Below are 20835 nucleotides of genomic sequence, written 5' to 3' on the forward strand. Positions count from 1 at the left end.
TCTAAATTTACATTTTTGCAATAGATAACCATTAATCTGGGGTGTAGTTAAGTGGAAATGGACACATCTATCCTTAATCAAAGGTCAAGAGTTTGATCCTTGACTTTTGGTATGGAGCAGCCTGAAATTAACCGGGACATAATACTCCTCCCCCACCCAACAGAGGTGCAATGCCTACAAATTCAACAAACAAGAGTTCCTAATTCCAACTTCAACGGAGACAGAAATGGGGACCAAATTTGGAGAACGGGAACAGAATACCCCTCCCCACCCAAAAGAAGTGGCATTCTTAATTCTCACTTCAACGGAGACAGAAATGGAGACCAAATTCAGAGAACGGGAACAGAATACCCCTCCCCGCCGCGATTCTACACTGATTGTTCTCAGTATCATACAATTCTTCTATTCCATGCATTTTAAGGGTAGGTTGATGATTTATTTAGTAAGAATTAATCTGGCTCCCATTCTTTCCGCAAGGTAAAACACATTCATAGACTAAAGAAATGAATTTTAGCAGTGAAGTTTATTTCACGACCAAATTATCAGTTCCTAAATTGTTTACAAATTACAAGAAAGGACAAGAAAATCCTGCTTGATAAAATCCTATTTCATGTCTTTTTGACAAATCCTAGGCTGTGATGCACAAAGGGGAAGGAATGGAAAAAACAAAAGAGTAATTACACCATAAATGGGAAGGATGAGGGGATAAAACCTATCAGCCAAACTTCCAAGACCACTCACAGTGCTTGGATTGGAGTAGTTTCACCCTTGCTAATTTCCGAGCTGTTGTCAGGAGTTCTAGCGTGAAATGCTGATTGCCTCGATGATTCTCCAGTCAACTTAAGCGATAGGGGCAAAGCATCCTTTTGGCCAGAACGCATTTCCCCTAAGCTCAGTTGGGACAGTCCCACGAGTTCATCTACATTCACGGGTTCTTTTGGGACTACTGGAATTGGCTTCAGTATCTGATGGCGGGAGGTCTCTGCGCCTCTATCTTCATCCAGAGCAACCGCGTTTGATGGCCATATTGGAAACGGAATAGGGATGTAAGCTGGGATGAACTGTGGATAGACCAACGGGATTTCAGTTGTGACTGTAAAATTTTCCCGCGTGTCTTGAACGGGCTCGGTTGGAGTGGCGTCCATGGAATCAACATCGGGCTTGAGAGAGAGATCTAAGGAAGGCAGCGAGTCCGCGGAGTCGGTTTCCACCGCCTTTGAAGCAGAAGGAACCAGCTCTGCAGTCTCGGTTTCTAAGGCCTGTGGGGGGAGCATAAATTGTTCTTCTGGCATCGGTTGGGGATCTATGCCCTGTGCAAAAGCATAAAAATCAGGACAGATTATACGGAACGCATGCCTGCCTCATATCTAGCATCAAACGAGAGTAGATATAAGCATTCTAGTGAGAAAGTGGTTCGCTATGAAAAAGCGTTATCAATCGCAAGCATGTAGAGTGATAAAAAGTGACGATTTCCCCTGAGCCCGCTCCTGTGCCTCTCGGAGCAAATGCGGGTGAACCCGGACCGTTAAACGGACAGAGAAAGACCCGGTGAATTTACCAAAACAGTGATAAAAATACGCGTGATAATCATATATGTGGAGATTTGAGAAGGAAGACGTACCGCATCTGGGACCATATCGAAAAGACTAGAACGCCTCTTTCTCCGAGTAGCATTACTCTGGCGGATAAAATACTTCTGGGCATGGCTTGCTACCTGGGTGGGTGTTCTCGTAGTAACAAAGTTCCGGGATATGCCCCGCCAATCTCCTTTGCCCAACTTCTGTAGACCAAGCAGGAAAAGTCGATGCTCTTCCTCGGTCCATGGAACACCTGCAGACTGAATCCATCAGAGGTGCTTTTAACTTTCCAGGTTCCCGTCAAACTACACAACTAAAACATTAAATTTAATCCAATCAAGTAGAACAGAAACATAGAACCACACGAATACCACGCAGTCTTCTCTACAAGCTTGATTCTAAAACCAAAAGCCGAAAAATTACAAATCAATTCCCCGTAAAGCACTCAATGGCAGTAATCTCCATTAAAGTGAGGAATGTGTTGATTTAACGATCTGAGAACCTGACTTTGTGGGGGCTGTTGGATAAAGAAATTCTTTATCGAGTAGACAAATACGCTCCAATAGCATCCTCACATCCACTGCCACATCCTAACAGACATCACACCTTTCTAATCCTCGATTCCCCGCCACTAGAAGTAGAAGTAAAAGGCGGCTCTGCACTAATCACCGCACTTTATCACACAATAACCTCAGGCATCTTGCCTCCGTGGGCCACTGGCCACAAATAAAACCATTGACAATTCGAAATTGTGTATACATAGTCATCGACTACTTGAATTTATTAAAAAGAAAAAGAGTAATAATAGCAATTCCATAATGATGACATCCCACCTTATATTGACTTGTGAGAGAGTTTATTGCGACACTGTATAACCATTTGCAATTTAACGAAAGAAATAAGTCATTGAAAATTTTAAACAACCAATAAGTGCAATCCACTAAGGCACACCAAACAACTTATCTCACTTATTTATTTTGCAGGCAGAAAGTGAGCATTACAATTACATCTTAAGTAAAAGTTAATAAAACATAAACAAGTGTAACAAAAATAGAATCTTTAAAACAATGAGACATTCTCAAACCAGTGGGTATAACATAAATAGATTCAAAACATTTGTTTTAATTAAAGAGTAGATAATAGATACCACTATACAGTATGCAGATTGAAAAAGATTAAATATGTGTTCAATCAAAACAAGTGAAGATATGCATAAAGAAGAGACCTAAAGGTCAATGAAGAATTCATGTAGCCTTTAAACCATTTATAGTAAATTCAATGGATGCTAATAGATATATACAATTCTTGGCTCAGCTAGAATTGTAAAACTTTCTGCAAGGAAACGAGTCTTTACTAAATATAGCTATGATGATTCATGTCTAAATACATTGATTTCTGCAAAGGGAAGGGAATGATCGTCGTGTTCTATTAAAAACACTTCATTTAGCATTAATAGCAAGCAAAAGATCCAACATAAACACAGCAACACAAATTCTAAGCAGAATTCATCTATTTCACACACCACATACACCAATAAAATATTAAAATTGTGTCCTCAATCTTTCAGCTCAAACAATCCAAATCCAAATACAAATAATGACTAAATTATCTTCAAACAAAAAGGAGGAAAATAAAAAAAATATTAGGAAATTGAAAATGAAACGAATTGGACCTTTCTTCCTCTCAGCCCGGCGATCGGTAGAAGAAGAACCATGAGCCGGATCATCGGAGAGGTACCCATCGGTGGAGTGGGCGGGCGAGGCGGCGGCGGCGGAGAGATTCCCCATACTCGCACTTTTCTTCATGAAGGAGCCCTGCAAGTTCCCCATACTCGCGCTCTTCTTCATGATCGACCCATCCGTAAGCCGAACCCCGAAAATACGAACGCTGCCGCCTGCGGTGGCTGCGCCGCCGCCGCCGCCGCCGCCGCCCCTGGACGGACACGTCCGGGAGTTGTGGCCGTCGTTGCTGCAATGAGAGCAGCGCCGAGTCATGCTGACTCGGCGAGTCCACTCACCGAGTTTTCAGATAAGATTTTTTATATTAATTGTTTATAGGTATGCATAGGTGGAGACGAGATTTCGTGGAGGCGAAGGACTCAAAAAAGGGTTATGATTTATGAATTCATAGTAACCCAGACAGGCAGAAAGAATGAGAGATTCAAACTATAGAACAGTAGTGCTAAATTTTGGCGATCAAGAAAGCTTTACATAGTACATTTCGGGGATAACTATATATCGGATTATCTTACCGCCACTTGTTTGTCTCATTGTCTCTTCCTAATTGGATCAAATCATCAATTCCACAACCCTTTATTTTACGACTTTTCTAATTACTTATATAAATTTATTGCACACGGTTTAGTCCTATAACAGTTTGCTACTTATTTTTGAAGTATTTGATATTGGATTATTAAATGTAATTTAAGTACGAAATTAGAAAATTAAATGTGGAAACTTAGGTTTAAAGATATCACTATATTAAATAAATATCCAAAACTCATATTTAAAGTCAATCATGTCCTTGTGGTCTAGTGGCACCCGGTTTGAGCCTCAATAGAAGCAACTGTTGACTCTTTGTACTTTAGTAGGTTGAGAAAGTAGCTATGAACAGATAGATACTACATTATAACGGAGTCAGTAGTACTCAAAAAAATATCCTAGAAAAATAATTAATTAAAAAGGATAATTCAAGACTGGTCATGACTATGTGCGGCCAGAGGCTCTCAATTTTTGGGGCACAATTCTTTTTAAATGTAATATATATATATATATATATATATATATATATATATATATATATAAAATTTATTATTGTTATACTTGATACTTGATAGTTATATTTTTTGAATTTATAAATTAGTTTTAATTGTAATTAAAATGTTTTTTAAATTTTATTTTAATTTAAATTGTAAATTAAATAATAATATTATAATAAATAAATAAATAAGTTCTTTGGATCCATCTAATGTTACCATGTCTCAATCCAATCGTCGATTGTTATCCATTGCACCCAATTTGATCCTTTCAAGTTTCAAGTGATGTAAAGTTTGAGAGGCATGCACATTATACCAAAATGTACTATGCATGTTTGCCATTTCAATTATTACACCAAGTCAAAAAAAGTAACTCAATATGCACAAGTCAACTTATAGCTATTTATTGAGGAATTCTAATACATGTACTCTCAAATTTTACTCTCTCATTTTTACTCCATGACGTAACAAATAATGATAGGATATTAGAAAATATTATATCGACTCTAATTTCTTACTCACAACGTCTATTCCCTCCCACAAATCTTGGATGTACACTTTTCTTGGGACCCACATGATAAAAGTATCATATACTTAGGTTGCTACATCATGGAGTAAACGTGATGAAGTAGAATTTAGGAGTGCATGTAATTTTTTCCTTAAAGTGGAGGAAAATGTTATTTTTTTGTGTTTGGCTCATGGAATTTATTTTCCATTGCAAAATGAATTCTTCACATTTGAGGAAAACAAAATCCTTGGTAGAACATGAGATTTTGTTTGTCCTGGGAGTTGGGAAGAAAAATTGAGGTGGCTTGACAATTTTATTCTTCTTGTTATTTCTTTGATTGTTAATACTTTTATTATTTTGTAGGGACATATAGGTCTTTATACTCGTTATTCCTTACCATTTCAAATTTAACCAAACAATGGAATCAATATTTTTTTTCACCAACCAAATAAATAAATTCATCTTCTTAGACTTTTTCATGAAATTTTTGTTCCATTCCCCCTAAATATTTTCCGCGAACCAAACAAACCTTATATTATTCGAGGGTCAATGCATGATGTTTAAGGCAAATTATTGGTCCACATAGTGATGTGTAGACCATGACAAAAAGTATATTTTTATTAAGGATACATACAAATAAGTCATCGTACAATTTGGGAACAAGCAATTAAGCCATCGAACCCGAATAACCTCCAAATAAATTATTGAACTCGGAATAACAGAGCAATTAAGTCATTGAAACCTTTAAAAAAATAATTAACCCATTTTTAACATGTCATTTGAATTTTTCGGTCACCGACGGCGACTCGGTCGCCGCCGATCACCATCTCCGGCGAGGGCAACCAGCCGTTGGCCGAAAAATTCAAATGACATATTAAAAATTCAAATTCAAATGACATTATTTAATGATATATAAAATTACTCACTTTTAAATAATGTACTTTTTTAAAAAAAAAATAAAGAAGCTAATTCATTAATCGTAGACTAAAACGTTTACAATAAAGATCGATGGAATGATCAAACATTCCTTTCAGACATAGAAACAACTTCCCTAACATAGAAAACTTGATTCGCAGACTGTTTCACAAATTTGAAGCTGAATTCTTTGAAGGAACTTAAAGCTTCTTTAATGATTTGGTCAAACGTACCCAAGACTGACATTGGTTGAATAGTCTTGCACACCTCCTGAGTATCTATTTCATTCTTCTATCCATTGACAATATCTCCATCGGGCTGAACAACATATCATAGTTCATAGGAGTCTCTTTTTTATTGTCATGTTTGTCACCCAGGATGATATTCACGTATGCTATGACTAGTTTTATCGTTTCACGCATTATGAAAAAAGAACTCGCCAAGTAAACGAGAGGAAGAAACTCGTCAAAACAACGAGAGGAAAAACACAGAAACTGCAAACAAAATTAAACCAATAAAACAAAGCAAAACAACAGTGTGAAAATGAGAGAATAACGACTAGTAGCAGTGGAGATGGAGGAGAAAATAGTGAATGTAGAAAAGACAATGAAGGTGGACGCTGTCTGAGATGGAGATGGCAATAAAGGAGGACGATTGGACGCCGCCTCCGATCCGCTTGCTTCACGGAGGCGGCGGCCGTGAGGAATTGAAAACCAAAGACGAGAGCACAATAGGGTTTAGAAACCAATTCGACTATATTCTATTGTTCAATATTAAATAATGTACTTTTAGTATATTAAAAATGTAATTTTCATTTACAGTTCGCACAGTTGCATGGACAGGAGTCCATGTAATAATTTGGCGGCAAATTATTGCATGGACCATGGTCCACATAGCTGTGTGGACCAAAAATAAAAAGTACATTCTTTTTATACTGAATGTACATTATTTTTGTACTGTAAGTACATTATTTGATAGTATATATCAAATAATATACTTTCAGTACAAAAATAATCTACCCTAAAATAATGTACCTACAGTACAAAAATAATGTGCTTTTTATTTATGGTCCACACAACTGTGTGGACCATGGTCCATGCAATAATAATTTGGCCATTTGGGTTGAGAGTTTAGTGGTGATGGGCTCTACAGTTTTGATTCTGGGCTTTTTAGAAGGTTGTTGGACTATTTTCTAAAGATTTCTTTGGGTAGTGTATTTGGATTTTTAAAATATATTTGGTTATAGTATGTTTAGGACAGATTTTAATATAGGAATGGTCTATGTAGTACCGTTGATCATGGAATAAAACGATATCATTTGATTTTAATTTTAGATAAAAATTTGTTACTGTTTCATAGTTCATTATCGTTGAGCTAATTTTTTAATTTTATTTTTCACATATACTAATTTCATTATAGTAACGATGAAATATCATTTTAATTACACTTCGTTACTATAATGACACTAAAGTATCATATTTGTATGAATTTTTTTATTCAGTTTCATTTTATACACATAATAGGTTCATTATAGCAATATTAATATATCATTTTAATTTTACTACAGGTTATTTGACAATTACATATTTGTAACGTGATACGCCATTGGTTCACAATAACAATAAGCATTTCTTTAAATTAAAAAAAAAAACAAAACAAAAAAACAAAACAAAAACCGCGCCATATTAAATTATAGTCCATCGTATATTAATTGTATGTTTAGTTACATTAGTTACCGAGAATATTACTGGTGATAGTGTCTGATACAATCTAAATAACATAGAAATTTTCTATAAATTATAGATTATGAATTATTGTATAAACTGACTTAAGCCTACCTGATGAGGGGGCTCTCCATAAGTTGTTAAAAAAAAAAAAAAAGAGTAGTTCAGTTTCATTTTTTATTTAAGACATTAGCAATTAAGGGTTTGTTTGGAAACTCGAAAAATGATTTTTGAAATTCATAGACTATGTTTGGCAAACCTAGCTGAAAAGGTAGCTGAAAGCTGAAAAGTAGCTGAAAACTGAAAGCTATAAGCTCGAAGCTGAAATCTGAAGAGCTGTTAAGCTAACTGTTATGCTTAAAAGTGTTTGGTAAAATTAACTTTTTGATAAGTTGATAAACGTAAAAAGACTAAAAAGGGCATCTTCATACAATTTAAATAATTTTAAATTTAAATAGGTTTGTTTATATATTAAAATATAAAATAATGAAATCAATATATTTAAATAAAATATAAAGTAAGAATATATATTTGAAAATATATAAAGTAAAAAAAAATGTTTATAATTCATAAGATTAGTTCATACAAAAATTAATGTTCAAACACAAATGTCAAACTGAAATTCCTACCAAACATAATGAAAAGAAAATGTCAAAAAGGTTTTAATTGAAAGGAGTAAAGGATGTCATTTATTTAAAATAATAAGGATAAAGATGGAAAAAAAGTTAAAAAGCTACTAGCTTATTTTTGAAAAGCTACCCCAAGTAGCGTTTCAAAATAAGCTCTTATTTTAAGCTACTAGCTTATTTTGAGAACATTACCAAAAAGAGCTTATAGCTTATTAGTAGCTTAAAATAAGCTATAAGCTCCTAAATAAGCTCTGCCAAACAGAATGATAGAGTTCTAAAATTGTGAACATCGAGTTCTGAAATTGTGAATATAGAATTCTGTAATTGTGAATATAGAGTTCAAAAATTGTGAATATACAATTCAAAAATTATCAACATATACAGTTCTAAAATTATGAATATGGACCTGAGTCCACCTTACATGGGTCCATGGCATAACAACTACAATTCATTGATATTGTAAACATTACCAAACTATATAAAATAGAGATAAGTGGTGTTGCCGCACATGAAGGGTTTGAAATAGATGGTGCAGAAATATAGAATAAATGCTGCAAGCTGAGGATTGTACCAGTGAAAAAGGTGATGAACAAGCTAAGATAAGCTAATATAATTAAACAACCTAAAGGCAAAACGTACCCTTTATGAGTGCATCTATTCTCCGGATAATGAGCACATTCTTTCCAAAAGAAAACAGAGAATGTTATTCCAAAAGTTTTATAAAAAAAAAATAATAATAATAATAATTACATCCTTTAACGTGTCTGTCTCGAAATACGGAGTCCTTCTTTACCATTTTATTATTTTAAAAAATCTTAATTTATATTAAATCCATTTTGTATAACATTTTTGTATTTGATATGACTTGTTATTCATTAGACGTGTGAAATCATATCAAATGATGTGAGATTTAGTATTATGTTACTTTTTTTTCTTTGACATTTGCCATTTTGCACGATGATAAAAGGTGCTTTTGCTAATTTGTTAAAGTGAGAATCAACAGAATGAATTTTCTTATCTGTCATTCCAAGCAATCATTTCAAGTCATTTCAGTTGTGTGTGTACGTATACCAGCTCGCCTAGCAAATTATTTTGTGAACACAAGTTTACCTTACAAAGTAGATTTATACACAATTTATATATTAAATACTCACAATTTACATTTTAAAAATTCAAAAATTGTATACTACCAACACACAATGTTAACATATATGTAATTGATTATCTTATTTTGTATTCACAAGTTGATTTCAAATATTACAGTCAATTCTAATACTAAAAATACACAATTTAATCTTTTTAAAATTTAGTACAGCTATTATGTGTTTTGACTTAAAAATACACTTTACATTCTGAAAATTCACAATTCAATGTCATTTACCCTGGTCCATGGTATAACAACTCGTCTACATGAGGGTAAGGTTGGTTTAATGTTTAATATATTTTAATAATTATTTTGAACTTAATGGAGACATCGGATTATTGCCCATCAGACCCCAGTCGTTATACCGTGGACCATGATCACAAAACGACGTCGTTTCAATAAGTGGGAGAAACGGCTCCCGTAAATATCCGTAACCGATACTACAATTCATCTCAAATGATATTGCAGTTGTGTTGAAAGGGAACTGCAGTTGCGCGGAACGGGTCGTTTCATCCATCTGGAACTGCAATTGTGTTGAATTGATACCGCAGTTGTGTTGAAAGGAAACTGCAGTTGCGCGGGACGGATGAAACGACGTCTGTTTCTTTAATCAAAACGACGTCGTTTTGATGCGCAGTCCACACGGTAAAATTTGCGATCAGACCCAATAGTGGACCAAGATGTCCAATAATCATATGGGAACGACATTAAAAGAAGCCAAATGCTGATGATCAAGTAGGGAAATAGATCAACCACAAGAGATCAGACCAGATTCCCATCCCTAGTGAGTAGTGACAACAGTATTAGCACTCTGGCTGATTAGATTGCAGAATCCTAATAAACAATAATTGAGCAATCATTATTGCATGGAGCATGGTCCACACAGCTGTGTGGACCACAAATAAAAAATACATTTTTAATATACTAAAAGTACATTATTTTTGTACATAAAGTACATTATTTTAGAGTACATTATTTTTGTACTGAATGTATCTTCAGTACAAAAATAATGTACTTTCAGTATAAAATAATGTACCTTATATTCATGGTCCACACAATAATTTGCCATAACTAAGTGGCTAGATCTCTTCAACTAATTGACTCTCCATTGCATTGCCTAACATCTTTCTAAGTATCAATCACCCCGCGGCCGTTCCAATTGACAAATTTTATTGTGGATCATGGTCCATGTAGTAGCGTGGATCATTATATAAGCTCAATTTTAATTTTATTTTGTATGCACACTAGTTTCATTATAACAAAGTTGAAGTATCATTTCAATTACATTTCATTTCATGTATATCATATCCAATTTTATTTTATACATACAATATGTTCATTATAACAACACCAAAGTCAGAGATGGAGCTAGCGTGTGGGCAGCTTCCCCCTCCCCCATCCCATCCCTTTATGTATATGTATGTATATATAAACATATATAGCATTAAAATGTATATAAACTGATATTTATGTTCAAATTGTTATTAATAATTTGAGTAGCTTAGTTGGTTGAACTCAAAACTTGATGTTATTCAAATTATTTTATTTAATTGATTATGTTTCATATTTTGTCATAAATATATTTTCATATTTTCACCACACTCAAGTATATATTTGACTTTGACCATAACTATCATGTAATCTATCAAAAACATTCTATTGTAATTTATAATATATTTTGTACTTTAACATTTTCATCATTGACATTTCTAACGTAATTTAAATTTCACCTTGGCCCACTCAATCGATTTTCTGGCTCCATCCCTGACTAAAGTATCATTATAATTCCAAAACACGTACATTCATTTGGCATTATACATATATGTATGAGTTTTGCTATTTAGTTTCATTTTATATATACAATAGGTTTATTATAGCAACACTAAAATATCATTTTAATTCTACTAGAGATTCATTTGACAATATACATATATATACATGAGGTCTGGTATTCAATTTCATTATATACACACAATATATTCATTATAATAACATTAAAATATTACTTCAATTATACTATACATTCATTTCACAATATACATATTTGTGGCATATCACCATATTCCACACAACTACACCAAATAACGATTAGCACTAGTTGCCTTGAATGATCGAGGTGCTTCGCTTCGAGAATATTTGATTTAAGCCACCAACTCAACTCCTATAGCTGTAGTGTGATATTATTAATTACCTCGAATGCACCTATATTATTAACCAATAAGAAATGACATGTCAACTTACAAAATATTTACACATCATTATGTGATTGGTAGTCTTCCACCACTATATATATAACTGCTTTATTCTTAACTTTCAAAGAATTATCATGCTTATAAGGAATTAAGGATAGAGCCCATTGCTTTCAATTTAGATTCCCAAACTCCCTCAATTTGTCTTGTAATTAAAGATTTTTGCTATACTCTTATAATCAATCTCTCTCTCTATATATATGTGTGTGTATCATAATAATACGTTGGGTTATAAAATTCGATGTATTATATGTATTTAATTTTTTTAAAGTAAGCATACGATGTCGATTCTTCTATGAACCGATGTCGTAGATTTTTTAAAAAAATTATATTTAACATCGATTGTCCGATAAAACCAACGTTAAATATACTTCTTCTTTTTTTTTTTCAAAAAAGCAACATAAATCGACTGATTAATGTTCCTATTTTGTAATAGTGAGTATATCCTAGTGAAAGTATAGTGGAAGGGTTCACCTTTTAGAGTTTATTTTATTTTTATTTGTTTTAGGGTTTTGTTGTTTTAGTTTGGTTTAATTTAGTGGTTTACTTCTAGTTTTTTTTTTTAATATTTAAGATTTAGTATTTATGGTTTACTTTTAGAGTACTGTACATTACACTCACCAAGACTATAAAGTGGACCTAATGCTAATTAAAGTGTAGTACAATTAGGACTCCCCTTTTAGAGTTTCTAGTTTCATTTTAAGGGTTATTAGGTGTTTTAGTTTGGTTTCGGGTTCAATTTTTCATATTTAGGGTTTAGCTTTTTGGTTTAAGTTTTAGGATTTATCAATGGATGCATTCTATAGTTTGCTAAATGTACTTTGATCAGTGTTGCTAAATGTATTTTAAAATTCAAGTTATTTATCAAAAAAATACCATATTCTTTTTTTTCTTCTTCATGCTTTAATTTAAGACCAATAGATTTGTGCAAATGGGCGACGCTAATTGGTTCTTAGCTTTCTCTTAGACATATTCTCATAATTTCATGTGAGTGTGCATACACACACATACACATTGGACATCAAGTCATCGCCACATCAGAATAATAACTTACTAGCATATATGAAAATTAAACTTAGTCAATATCAAAGCAATAGCAAATTGCTAACTAAGTAATTAATTAGATTAGAACTCAATTGTAATTTTTTGGGGGGCCAATTTAAGAGATTTTGATAGAACTATATTTTTTAATTAAGATGATTAATTGTATTATTTTATCAATTTAAGAGATTTATTTAACACCTTTTCTATTTAAAAATAATAATAATACGTTAAGCTTATTTATATTAGTATGTATAAAGTATTATGGATAACTTGGCTTTTAAGTTTCATACTAAAGTGGTACAAAAGGAATTGAGTTTAGGCAAAGATGGGATAGGCAAGCATATAGAACATTGGATGGGGTTATTTTCAGTGGGTAGCTAGCAAGTGTGGAATAGGTGTAAGCATCAAAGTTTTTGTCGTTGTTGTTTGCTTTTGTTTTTTTTCCTTCAATTATATATAGAGTACTACTGAATTTGTTACAAATTCAGTAGTACTTAATATAGGTGATGAGAAGACTGCATTATAACATATTTAGTAGTACTTAATATATATAAGCAGTGTTGCAAAAATCTCGCTTAGGCGCCGATTAATCCTGCTTAGGCACTAGGCACCGGTCGATCGACTAGCGTATTACCATAAATGGTGTTCTAGGCGGCTGGCCGGCTAGGTGACCGTCTAAGTCGCTTAGGCGCTGACCGCCTAGGTCTCCCAATCGGCCGATTAACTATTGTTCTTTTTTCTTAATAGGTTATTTCACTCAAAACAACACCGTTTTGAGCGAAATAACCCTAAATTGTACAAACTCTAGATATTTTTTAGGTTAAATATTTAATATTTTAGTATTAACTAGTAAAGTAGTATATAATTTATAATTATTAGTCTTTAAAAATAAAAAATACAATAAAAATACACGGACGCCTAGGCGCCGATTATTAATCCCTGCCTAGGCGTCTTAGGCGTTAGGCGCTCCCCGAGCGCCCAAGGAGCGCCTAGCGATTTTTTCAACCATGTATATAAGGCTCCAAAATTGAATCTTCTAGAAAGAACAACGCTATCTTTAGATGGAATTTCAACTGAAAACATTAGAGCATCCAAGAAGCGAGCCAAGCTAACTCAGAGTAGCTGACCCTGTAGTCGATCCCAAGGCACCAACACCGACCCTATGGTTGGCCCTGAGCATGAGGTCGGCGAGGACCTCAAATTAAATTCGGTTGAGTCGGCCAAGGCTTGAACAGAGAATATTGTAATCGCCCACCCATTTTGCACGAGGCGGTTACGGAGGAGCTATTAATAGATCATTTTGTCTTGCTATTACATATTGTGTACACTCATTGCACAAAAGCAACTTAATACAAGGACACTTTGTTTCCTTTGAGCTTCACTCATCTGTCTTTACATACACTCCCTTTATTTAATTGATATTAGTTAATTCAGGCCTTCGAGTTAATTAATTCCATCAAAGCCATTAACACTTTTTTCATGTTCATAGTTTGACACATAGTTTGTCATATATTCCATTTTAACAAATATCTATCTAATATCAATTGGTACATGCCCATCAACTCTATTTTAACTCACTTTTTTCATGTTCATTGCTACTCTTCTTTGACACATAGTTTGCCATATATTCCATAAACATTTCATTTTAACAAATATCTATATATCTAATATCAATTGATACATGCCCATCAACTCTATTTAACCCTCACTTTTTTCATGTTGGTCACTACTCTTTCTTTGACACATATTTTGTCATATATTCCATAAACATTTCATTTTAACAAATATTTATCTAATATCAATTGATATATGCCCATCAACTCTATTTTACCCTACATACTTTGTTGGGCATTATAAATCTGACTTAGCTTGCCTCACACCTTTATGATATATGCATATGTGTCCAGTTTATATATACAACTTTATGCAGACAATTAAATGTGATGCTTTAATTTGATGTTTGCCCTCCGACTTTTATGATTGGAAGGCTGGCATAGATAGATTAAGAATAATTTTTTTAGGTTGTCATTCTCATCCTCAACAATTCACCTAGCATTCTTTTTAATTATTGGTCACAAAACTGAAATTACATTGCTTCTTGAGCTCCACACCTCAGCTTGATAAGATAGTGGATGGATATATCAAGGTAACTCAACAGTCCATTAAGTAGGATGATGAATGCATGGTGCTAAAAAGGAGCATATATCATTGAATGTAACTCTCACACTGTGACATATTATTATGACATTGTCTCATTTAATTATATTCTTTTAATTTTGTCACATTACATCTTTGACTTTCATTTGTTTGCTACAATTAGTCATCTTTTTAAAATTTTGTGAATCCACCATTTAATAAATATGGTTAATATGTAATTTAATCATTCAATTAAAAAAGTTTACAAGAGAAGAAGAGAAATTACATGTTCATGCAATAGGCTTGAATAATAAAATCACATATTAGACTTCTTTATTATATGATGAAATGATTAAAACAAATGGAAGACTAATTATATCAAGTAAATAAGAGTCAAGAATGTATAAGTAATAAAACAAAATTTAAAAAAAAATTAGACTAGATGTGACAATGTTACAATAATTGATGACTAATTAAAGTATAATTTGTTCTTTAATATAATATGATAAGTCGAGAAGAAGTAATCCACAGGGTAAGGTGTGGCTGGCCAAAGGATATTTAAATTAATTAATAAATAAAATTGAAAGGGCATAGAATCTCTTCTGAAACATTCAATCATCAATCTTCTTTAAACTATATTATTGGTGGGATAATGGAATTAAGGATGGAGAATTGAAAGACATATGATACTATAAAAAAAAATCATTAGAATATGGAATTAAAGGACTAGACCACGGCCAAAGTCAAGCGGCATGAAGTGACTCTCTTAATTGGGAGGCCATAGGTTTGAGTCTCAATGGGGGTATTGCCTCATTGGGCTATATGGACAGACACCTAACGGGGTAAATTCAAAGTTGAAGTTGTCAAAAATAAAATGTATCATATTGTGCATGTGCATGTAATTTTATTGATAAATATTCATCTTAAGTATATTGAAAATTCATTTTTATGTATTATATGAACTTGTAATACACTAAAAAAAAAAAATTATCAAATGAACTTGTAATATACAGAGTACTAAAAATATAACTAACTTGATTGGTGTGAGTGACTGCGTACTCTCATTCTTTAAGAGGTTTCAGGAGTTCAAAATCCCCTCTCATATGAAAAAATCAATATAACTAGCACTTTGTTCTTTAGCTTAATTGTGTCGATCGGCCTGGTGCAAATGATAATAGTCTAAGTATTGTACAAACTTAAAATGTCTTCTATAATTAAGGCCTATTTAGGACACCTCGTAATTTATTATGATAATGATCCACGGTATAATGCAGGACAGTGCATGAAGGGCAACCATCTGGATGAACATTGATCAGATTACTTTTTATGGATTCCTTATACTCCCATTTCTTTTTTGGGAAAAGTGTCAATTTGGCCCCCTAAGTCCGGTGGATAGTGCAATTAAGCCCCCTAAGTGAAAAAAGCTCCATTCAAATCCCTTAAACCTGTAAAATTGTTCAATTAAGTCCAAATTGACTTGTTTATCAGGTCAAATTCGTGAGGTGCTGACACGTGTCTTTTTTTAATTTTATTTTTCAAAAAAAAATATTTTTATTTATTAAAACTATTATTTATTATGAATAAAAATAAATAATATTAAATTTAATAATAATAATAATAAACAAAACAAAAACAGTCCGGCTGCCAAGGAAGAAGAGAAACCAGTTTACCATCTTCTTCTTCGTCTCGCATCCTCGCCGCACGTCCGCCGTAGGGAGAGAGAGACGGAGCTGCACCTTGCAATCGTCGCCGCTGCCAGTCCGAGGTGCAATCGTCGCCGCTGCCAGTCCGATGCTGGAGGAGGAACCAGTTCTCGCCGCCTGCTGCTCCGTCGACCTCACCGCCAGAGATGAACCAGATCAACCATCGCTCAAGCTCCGTCGTTTACGCCTGCTGCATCTCAGTTCGCCGGCGAGGGAGAGGGACGATTGTGGTGGTGGCTACGGCTGTGTTCGCCGGCGTCGGACTGGTAGGGTGCAGCTCCTTCTCTCTCTCTCTCCCTCCGGCGAACGTGCGGCGAGAATGCGAGACGAAGAAGAAGAAGATGGTAAACTGATTTCTCATCTTCTTCCATGGCTCATGGCTATTTTTTTAATTTAATATTATTTATTATTTATTTATAATAAATAATAGTTTTAATAAATAAAAATATTTTTTTTGAAAAATAAAATAAAAAAGGGACACGTGTCAACACCTCACGAATTTTACCTGATAAACAAGTCAACTTGGACTTAATTGAACTACTTTACCGGTTTAGGGGGCTTGAATGGAGTTTTTTGCACTTAGGGGGCCTAATTGCACTATCCACCGAACTTAGGGAACCAATTTGACACTTTTTCCTTCTTTTTTTCCTTATTTAGTTACTTAATGATATTTCTTTTCTTGGTGTTTTTTTAATATTCCCACCCCACTGTCTCCGCCGTACATTTTTTTCCCATGTTAGGCTAGTATTCGCAACTTGTAAAATGAGATTAATACGGAGTATAATTGAATTTTAAATTTTTTTGAGGGCGATATTTCATGATATAAATTTATGTTTGTATCATAAGTTAAAAACTTATTTGTTATATTTAATTTTATACTAGACGAGAGAAAATATTTTTTTTTTTATTCCTCAACTGCTAAACTATATATTAAAGTTTTTTTTTAGCTAAACTATATATTAACGTTAAACTTAATAAAATTCACTTATTTGATCCCCAATTATTTATAATGAGTTGTTTTACCAAGGTGGATCATGGTCCTAAATTGTGTACTTTTAGTATTGGAATTGTTAACTTCTAGAATATAAATTGTGTTTCTAAGTCAAAACACATAAATTGTGTATGTTAACATTGTGTGCTCGTAGTATACAAATTGTAAAATTTTAAAGGTGAATTGTGAACATTTAATATGTAAATGGTGAACATTCACATTCTATGTTCGTAATATACAAATTGCGAATTTTAAAAAAGTAAATTGTGAACATTCAAAATACATGTCCACCTTGCAAGGTAGATTCGGGTCTACAGAATAATTTGCGGTTTATAATTGGGTATTAGATTATTCTTTACTTTGTGAGCATTTACCTATTTAATTCAGACACGATTGCTAAATTGATTAGAGTTTTGGACCGTACGAACCACTTTTGTGATGTGAAAAAAAGTTGCAAATTGGGAAATAAAAGGCATGCAGAATAAGGCAAGTAGTGCATTATATATTTATATTATATGCATGCATGGATTTACGTCATTTTAAATTATTAGTGCCAACTAGCCCAACAATAGCTGACAGCTTAGGCATAAATTTATTCATCGCGTTTTATTATGTGGACGAATAAACCCAATATTCACCATTTTTCGATATTTCTGAGAAAATAAGAATCATAAGAAAATGTCTTTTCGTTGCATGGGGGATCATATCGGATAAATTAAATGGGGAGTTTTTTTTTTTTTTTCTTCAAAATTATGCTACTTGCAAAATTTATTTTTAAATGGATATTTTTTGTCATGTCAACGCTTTGTCATATCATATACATGTCACGTCATATGTTTTTATTAGTCCATGATTTTTAGTCGTGAGACCAAAATGTTATTACTCCGTAATAAAAATCGAACATGATAATTTAAATAATACTTTGTAACTTAAAAGAATTATTTTCACTTTTGGTCTCACGACTATTGTGTCACTTTCACATTTAGTCCTCAAATATTATTTTTATCACATTTGTACATGACGTTTTTTTTTCTCACATTTGGTCCTTTCAACCAAATCTTAAGTAGAAACCAATCGAAATATACCACATTTCTAGTATTAACATCAACTAGGAAGCTCCTAATTAAAATATAGAAATCTTTTCAAAATAAAAATTTTTAACCCTATTTTTTTTTTTGAATACTCTATATATATTCCTTATGTTTAAAAATAAATAGTAATTTATAATTTAAATGACAAGTATAAATAATACTAATATATATTTAGTTTTAAAAAAATTATATAAGGAAAAATGCAAAATTATTAGAAAATAAATTTAAGGTTTATGAATTTTATTTTGAAAAGATTTCTACATTTTAGGAGATTCTTTCAAATTAATGTGTTAATACTTAATATTAAATAAAATAATTGCAAAGTTATGAAATTGATATTGTATTATTCCCACAAAAATGTACTTCCATGTATATTGACCAATAAATTAAAGCCTCACAATACCACTTACAAAAATGTGTGCCAAATTAAAAACATGCAGACACACATATATATTGGAATCAAATAAATTATAAACAAATAATTTACGTCATTTGGATCAGTCACTTCATTGAATTTTTGTTGTAAAATATTTGAGAATATGTTTAAAAAAATATTCCAAAACTCAAACCATCATATCATTAATCTTGATGGGTAGTTCTGTCTTCCAATTCCTCCACTAGGCACTAGCTATAAATACCATGTTTGCCAAAACCACAATTACACCATCATATCACTCCCCTTTCTATATATAACTCATAAGTTCATTATATTGTCTCTCCCCAAAATATAATATATAGTTATCAACCTCTACATATCATATATCATTTAGTTTCTCCATTCCTTAGCTTCCATGGAAAGAAACCACTTGCCTAGGCAGCTTGCCACCATGAGGAAGTCTCTTTTTGATCAGGTAATTAATTACTTCTTCTTTGTATCATAAAAATTTCAAGATCAGGCTTGATATATTCAATAATATACACATGTGGATGGGCATTAAATATATATTATTGGTGCAGGGGTATCTAGATGATCAATTTGTTCAGTTGGAAGAGCTGCAAGATGATGTTAACCCTAACTTTGCTGAGGAAGTTGTCACTTTATTCTATCGAGATTCTGCTCGCTTAGTGCAAAACATTGAACATGCATTGTAAGTATTATTAAATTACCCCATTGATTAGCTAAGCTAAAGAGCGTATATCTTAAAATATATTTTTTGATACATCAGAAGGATTGAGAATCAGACCTATGACATTACATTCTAACCTAAAGTTATAAGTTGGTGCACGTCACTCGACCACGTACACAGTCTTAGCTATCAATACTAAGATATTAAGATACAAGAGTTTGCCGGCCTTTATTGAAACTTTTTGCCTTTAATCAAGGATTTTATCCCCATTTAACTTTAACGTCATCATATCATTATTTGTATAGCTTGTTAGATCGACCTAGCTCTTTCCACTTTCTCATCATAAATGTATAATATTAAAATACTTCACACAAAATTACTTATTTCTAATGAAAATCAAAACTTATTTAACAACCGCCTTCAATTTTTTTCATTACGATAAATTATCATCGACTTATTAACGTCACTTGAATTGAATAGAAATTTTCGATTTTCATAGGGAGAGAAGTCCTCTTGACTTTGCTAAGCTGGATGGATTGATGCACCAGTTCAAGGACAGTTGCTCAAGGTTTGTGCAAATTAAAACAACATATACATGCATGGCTACAATATAATGGTGAAATCTAAGTAATAATAATCTTATAATTTCCTTTGTTTTTGTGTGCAGCATTGGAGCCAGGAAGGTGAAATATGAATGCACGCAGTTCAGGGAGCATTGCAGGGTGGCAAATGCAGAGGGGTACATAATAATTTTCATCATACTTAGTATCTTAATTACTTTCTTGCATGTTAATTATCATTTCATAAGGTAAATATTTTAGACATATTTGATTAACTTATAGGGGAGTCGGTTTGTTGGTTGGTTTGCAGATGCAAGAGAAGTTTCCTGCAGCTAAAGAAAGAATATTCCACACTCCAAAAGAAGCTCAAAGCTTATTTTCAGGTGCATAAATTCTCTATACTTACTAAATAATTGAAAATTTGTTTATTTATTTCATATGATTATATTTAATGTAGTTTTTGTGATTGATGCAGTTTGCAAGACAAGCTGGGCCTGTTGAGGTGGCATGTCGCCCTAACTGATCTGAGGTCTTCAACGTTGTCCAAGTTGGCTGTATATATCTCTGTAAATCTTCAATGAAACGAATGGGATCAGTTCTGTTTTTTTAAGTCTAATAAATTGTAATTTCGCTGTCAAAAAAAATAAATTGTAATTTCTATATTTCGTGTAATATATTTGCAAAATTTTGACTTTTCTTCACAATACTCAATATGTAAATTCTTCACATTTGTTAGTTAAGA

At 32.8% G+C, this 20835-nt stretch overlaps 2 protein-coding genes across 2 annotated transcripts; one reads left to right on the top strand and one right to left on the bottom strand.

Annotated features, from left to right (window-relative positions):
• Positions 1-493: 493 nt before the first annotated feature.
• Positions 494-3863, bottom strand: LOC116022546 (transcription factor MYBS3-like). The gene is made up of 3 exons (XM_031263293.1): positions 3250-3863; positions 1622-1830; positions 494-1310 (listed from the first exon to the last, which is right to left on the bottom strand). Exons 1-3 carry the CDS (start codon positions 3569-3571, stop codon positions 738-740), a joined length of 1104 nt encoding a protein of 367 aa, XP_031119153.1. The 5' UTR covers positions 3572-3863; the 3' UTR covers positions 494-737.
• A 15276-nt stretch (positions 3864-19139) lies between these two features.
• On the top strand, positions 19140-20819 carry LOC116023168 (histidine-containing phosphotransfer protein 4). The gene is made up of 6 exons (XM_031264147.1): positions 19140-19317; positions 19424-19554; positions 20033-20101; positions 20201-20272; positions 20404-20476; positions 20569-20819. The coding sequence occupies exons 1-6, from the start codon at positions 19258-19260 to the stop codon at positions 20614-20616; spliced, it is 453 nt and encodes a 150-aa protein (XP_031120007.1). The 5' UTR covers positions 19140-19257; the 3' UTR covers positions 20617-20819.
• Positions 20820-20835: the final 16 nt, after the last annotated feature.

Source organism: Ipomoea triloba, chromosome 6, assembly GCF_003576645.1.
Source record: "Ipomoea triloba cultivar NCNSP0323 chromosome 6, ASM357664v1".
In the NCBI taxonomy this organism is placed as follows: Eukaryota; Viridiplantae; Streptophyta; class Magnoliopsida; order Solanales; family Convolvulaceae; genus Ipomoea; species Ipomoea triloba.

Bases quoted from the DNA above. Each gene is read 5' to 3' on its own strand.
- LOC116023168 (XM_031264147.1), top strand. From the start codon at position 19,258: ATGGAAAGAAACCACTTGCCTAGGCAGCTTGCCACCATGAGGAAGTCT. The intron at 19,318-19,423 runs GTAATTAATTAC...TTATTGGTGCAG, and splicing joins GGAAGTCTCTTTTTGATCAG to GGGTATCTAGATGATCAATT. The intron at 20,273-20,403 runs GTACATAATAAT...GTTGGTTTGCAG, and splicing joins AGGGTGGCAAATGCAGAGGG to ATGCAAGAGAAGTTTCCTGC.
- LOC116022546 (XM_031263293.1), bottom strand. From the start codon at position 3,571: ATGACTCGGCGCTGCTCTCATTGCAGCAACGACGGCCACAACTCCCGG. The intron at 1,831-3,249 runs GTCCAATTCGTT...TTCAGTCTGCAG, and splicing joins CCGGGCTGAGAGGAAGAAAG to GTGTTCCATGGACCGAGGAA. The intron at 1,311-1,621 runs GTACGTCTTCCT...GCTTTTGCACAG, and splicing joins TCGATATGGTCCCAGATGCG to GGCATAGATCCCCAACCGAT.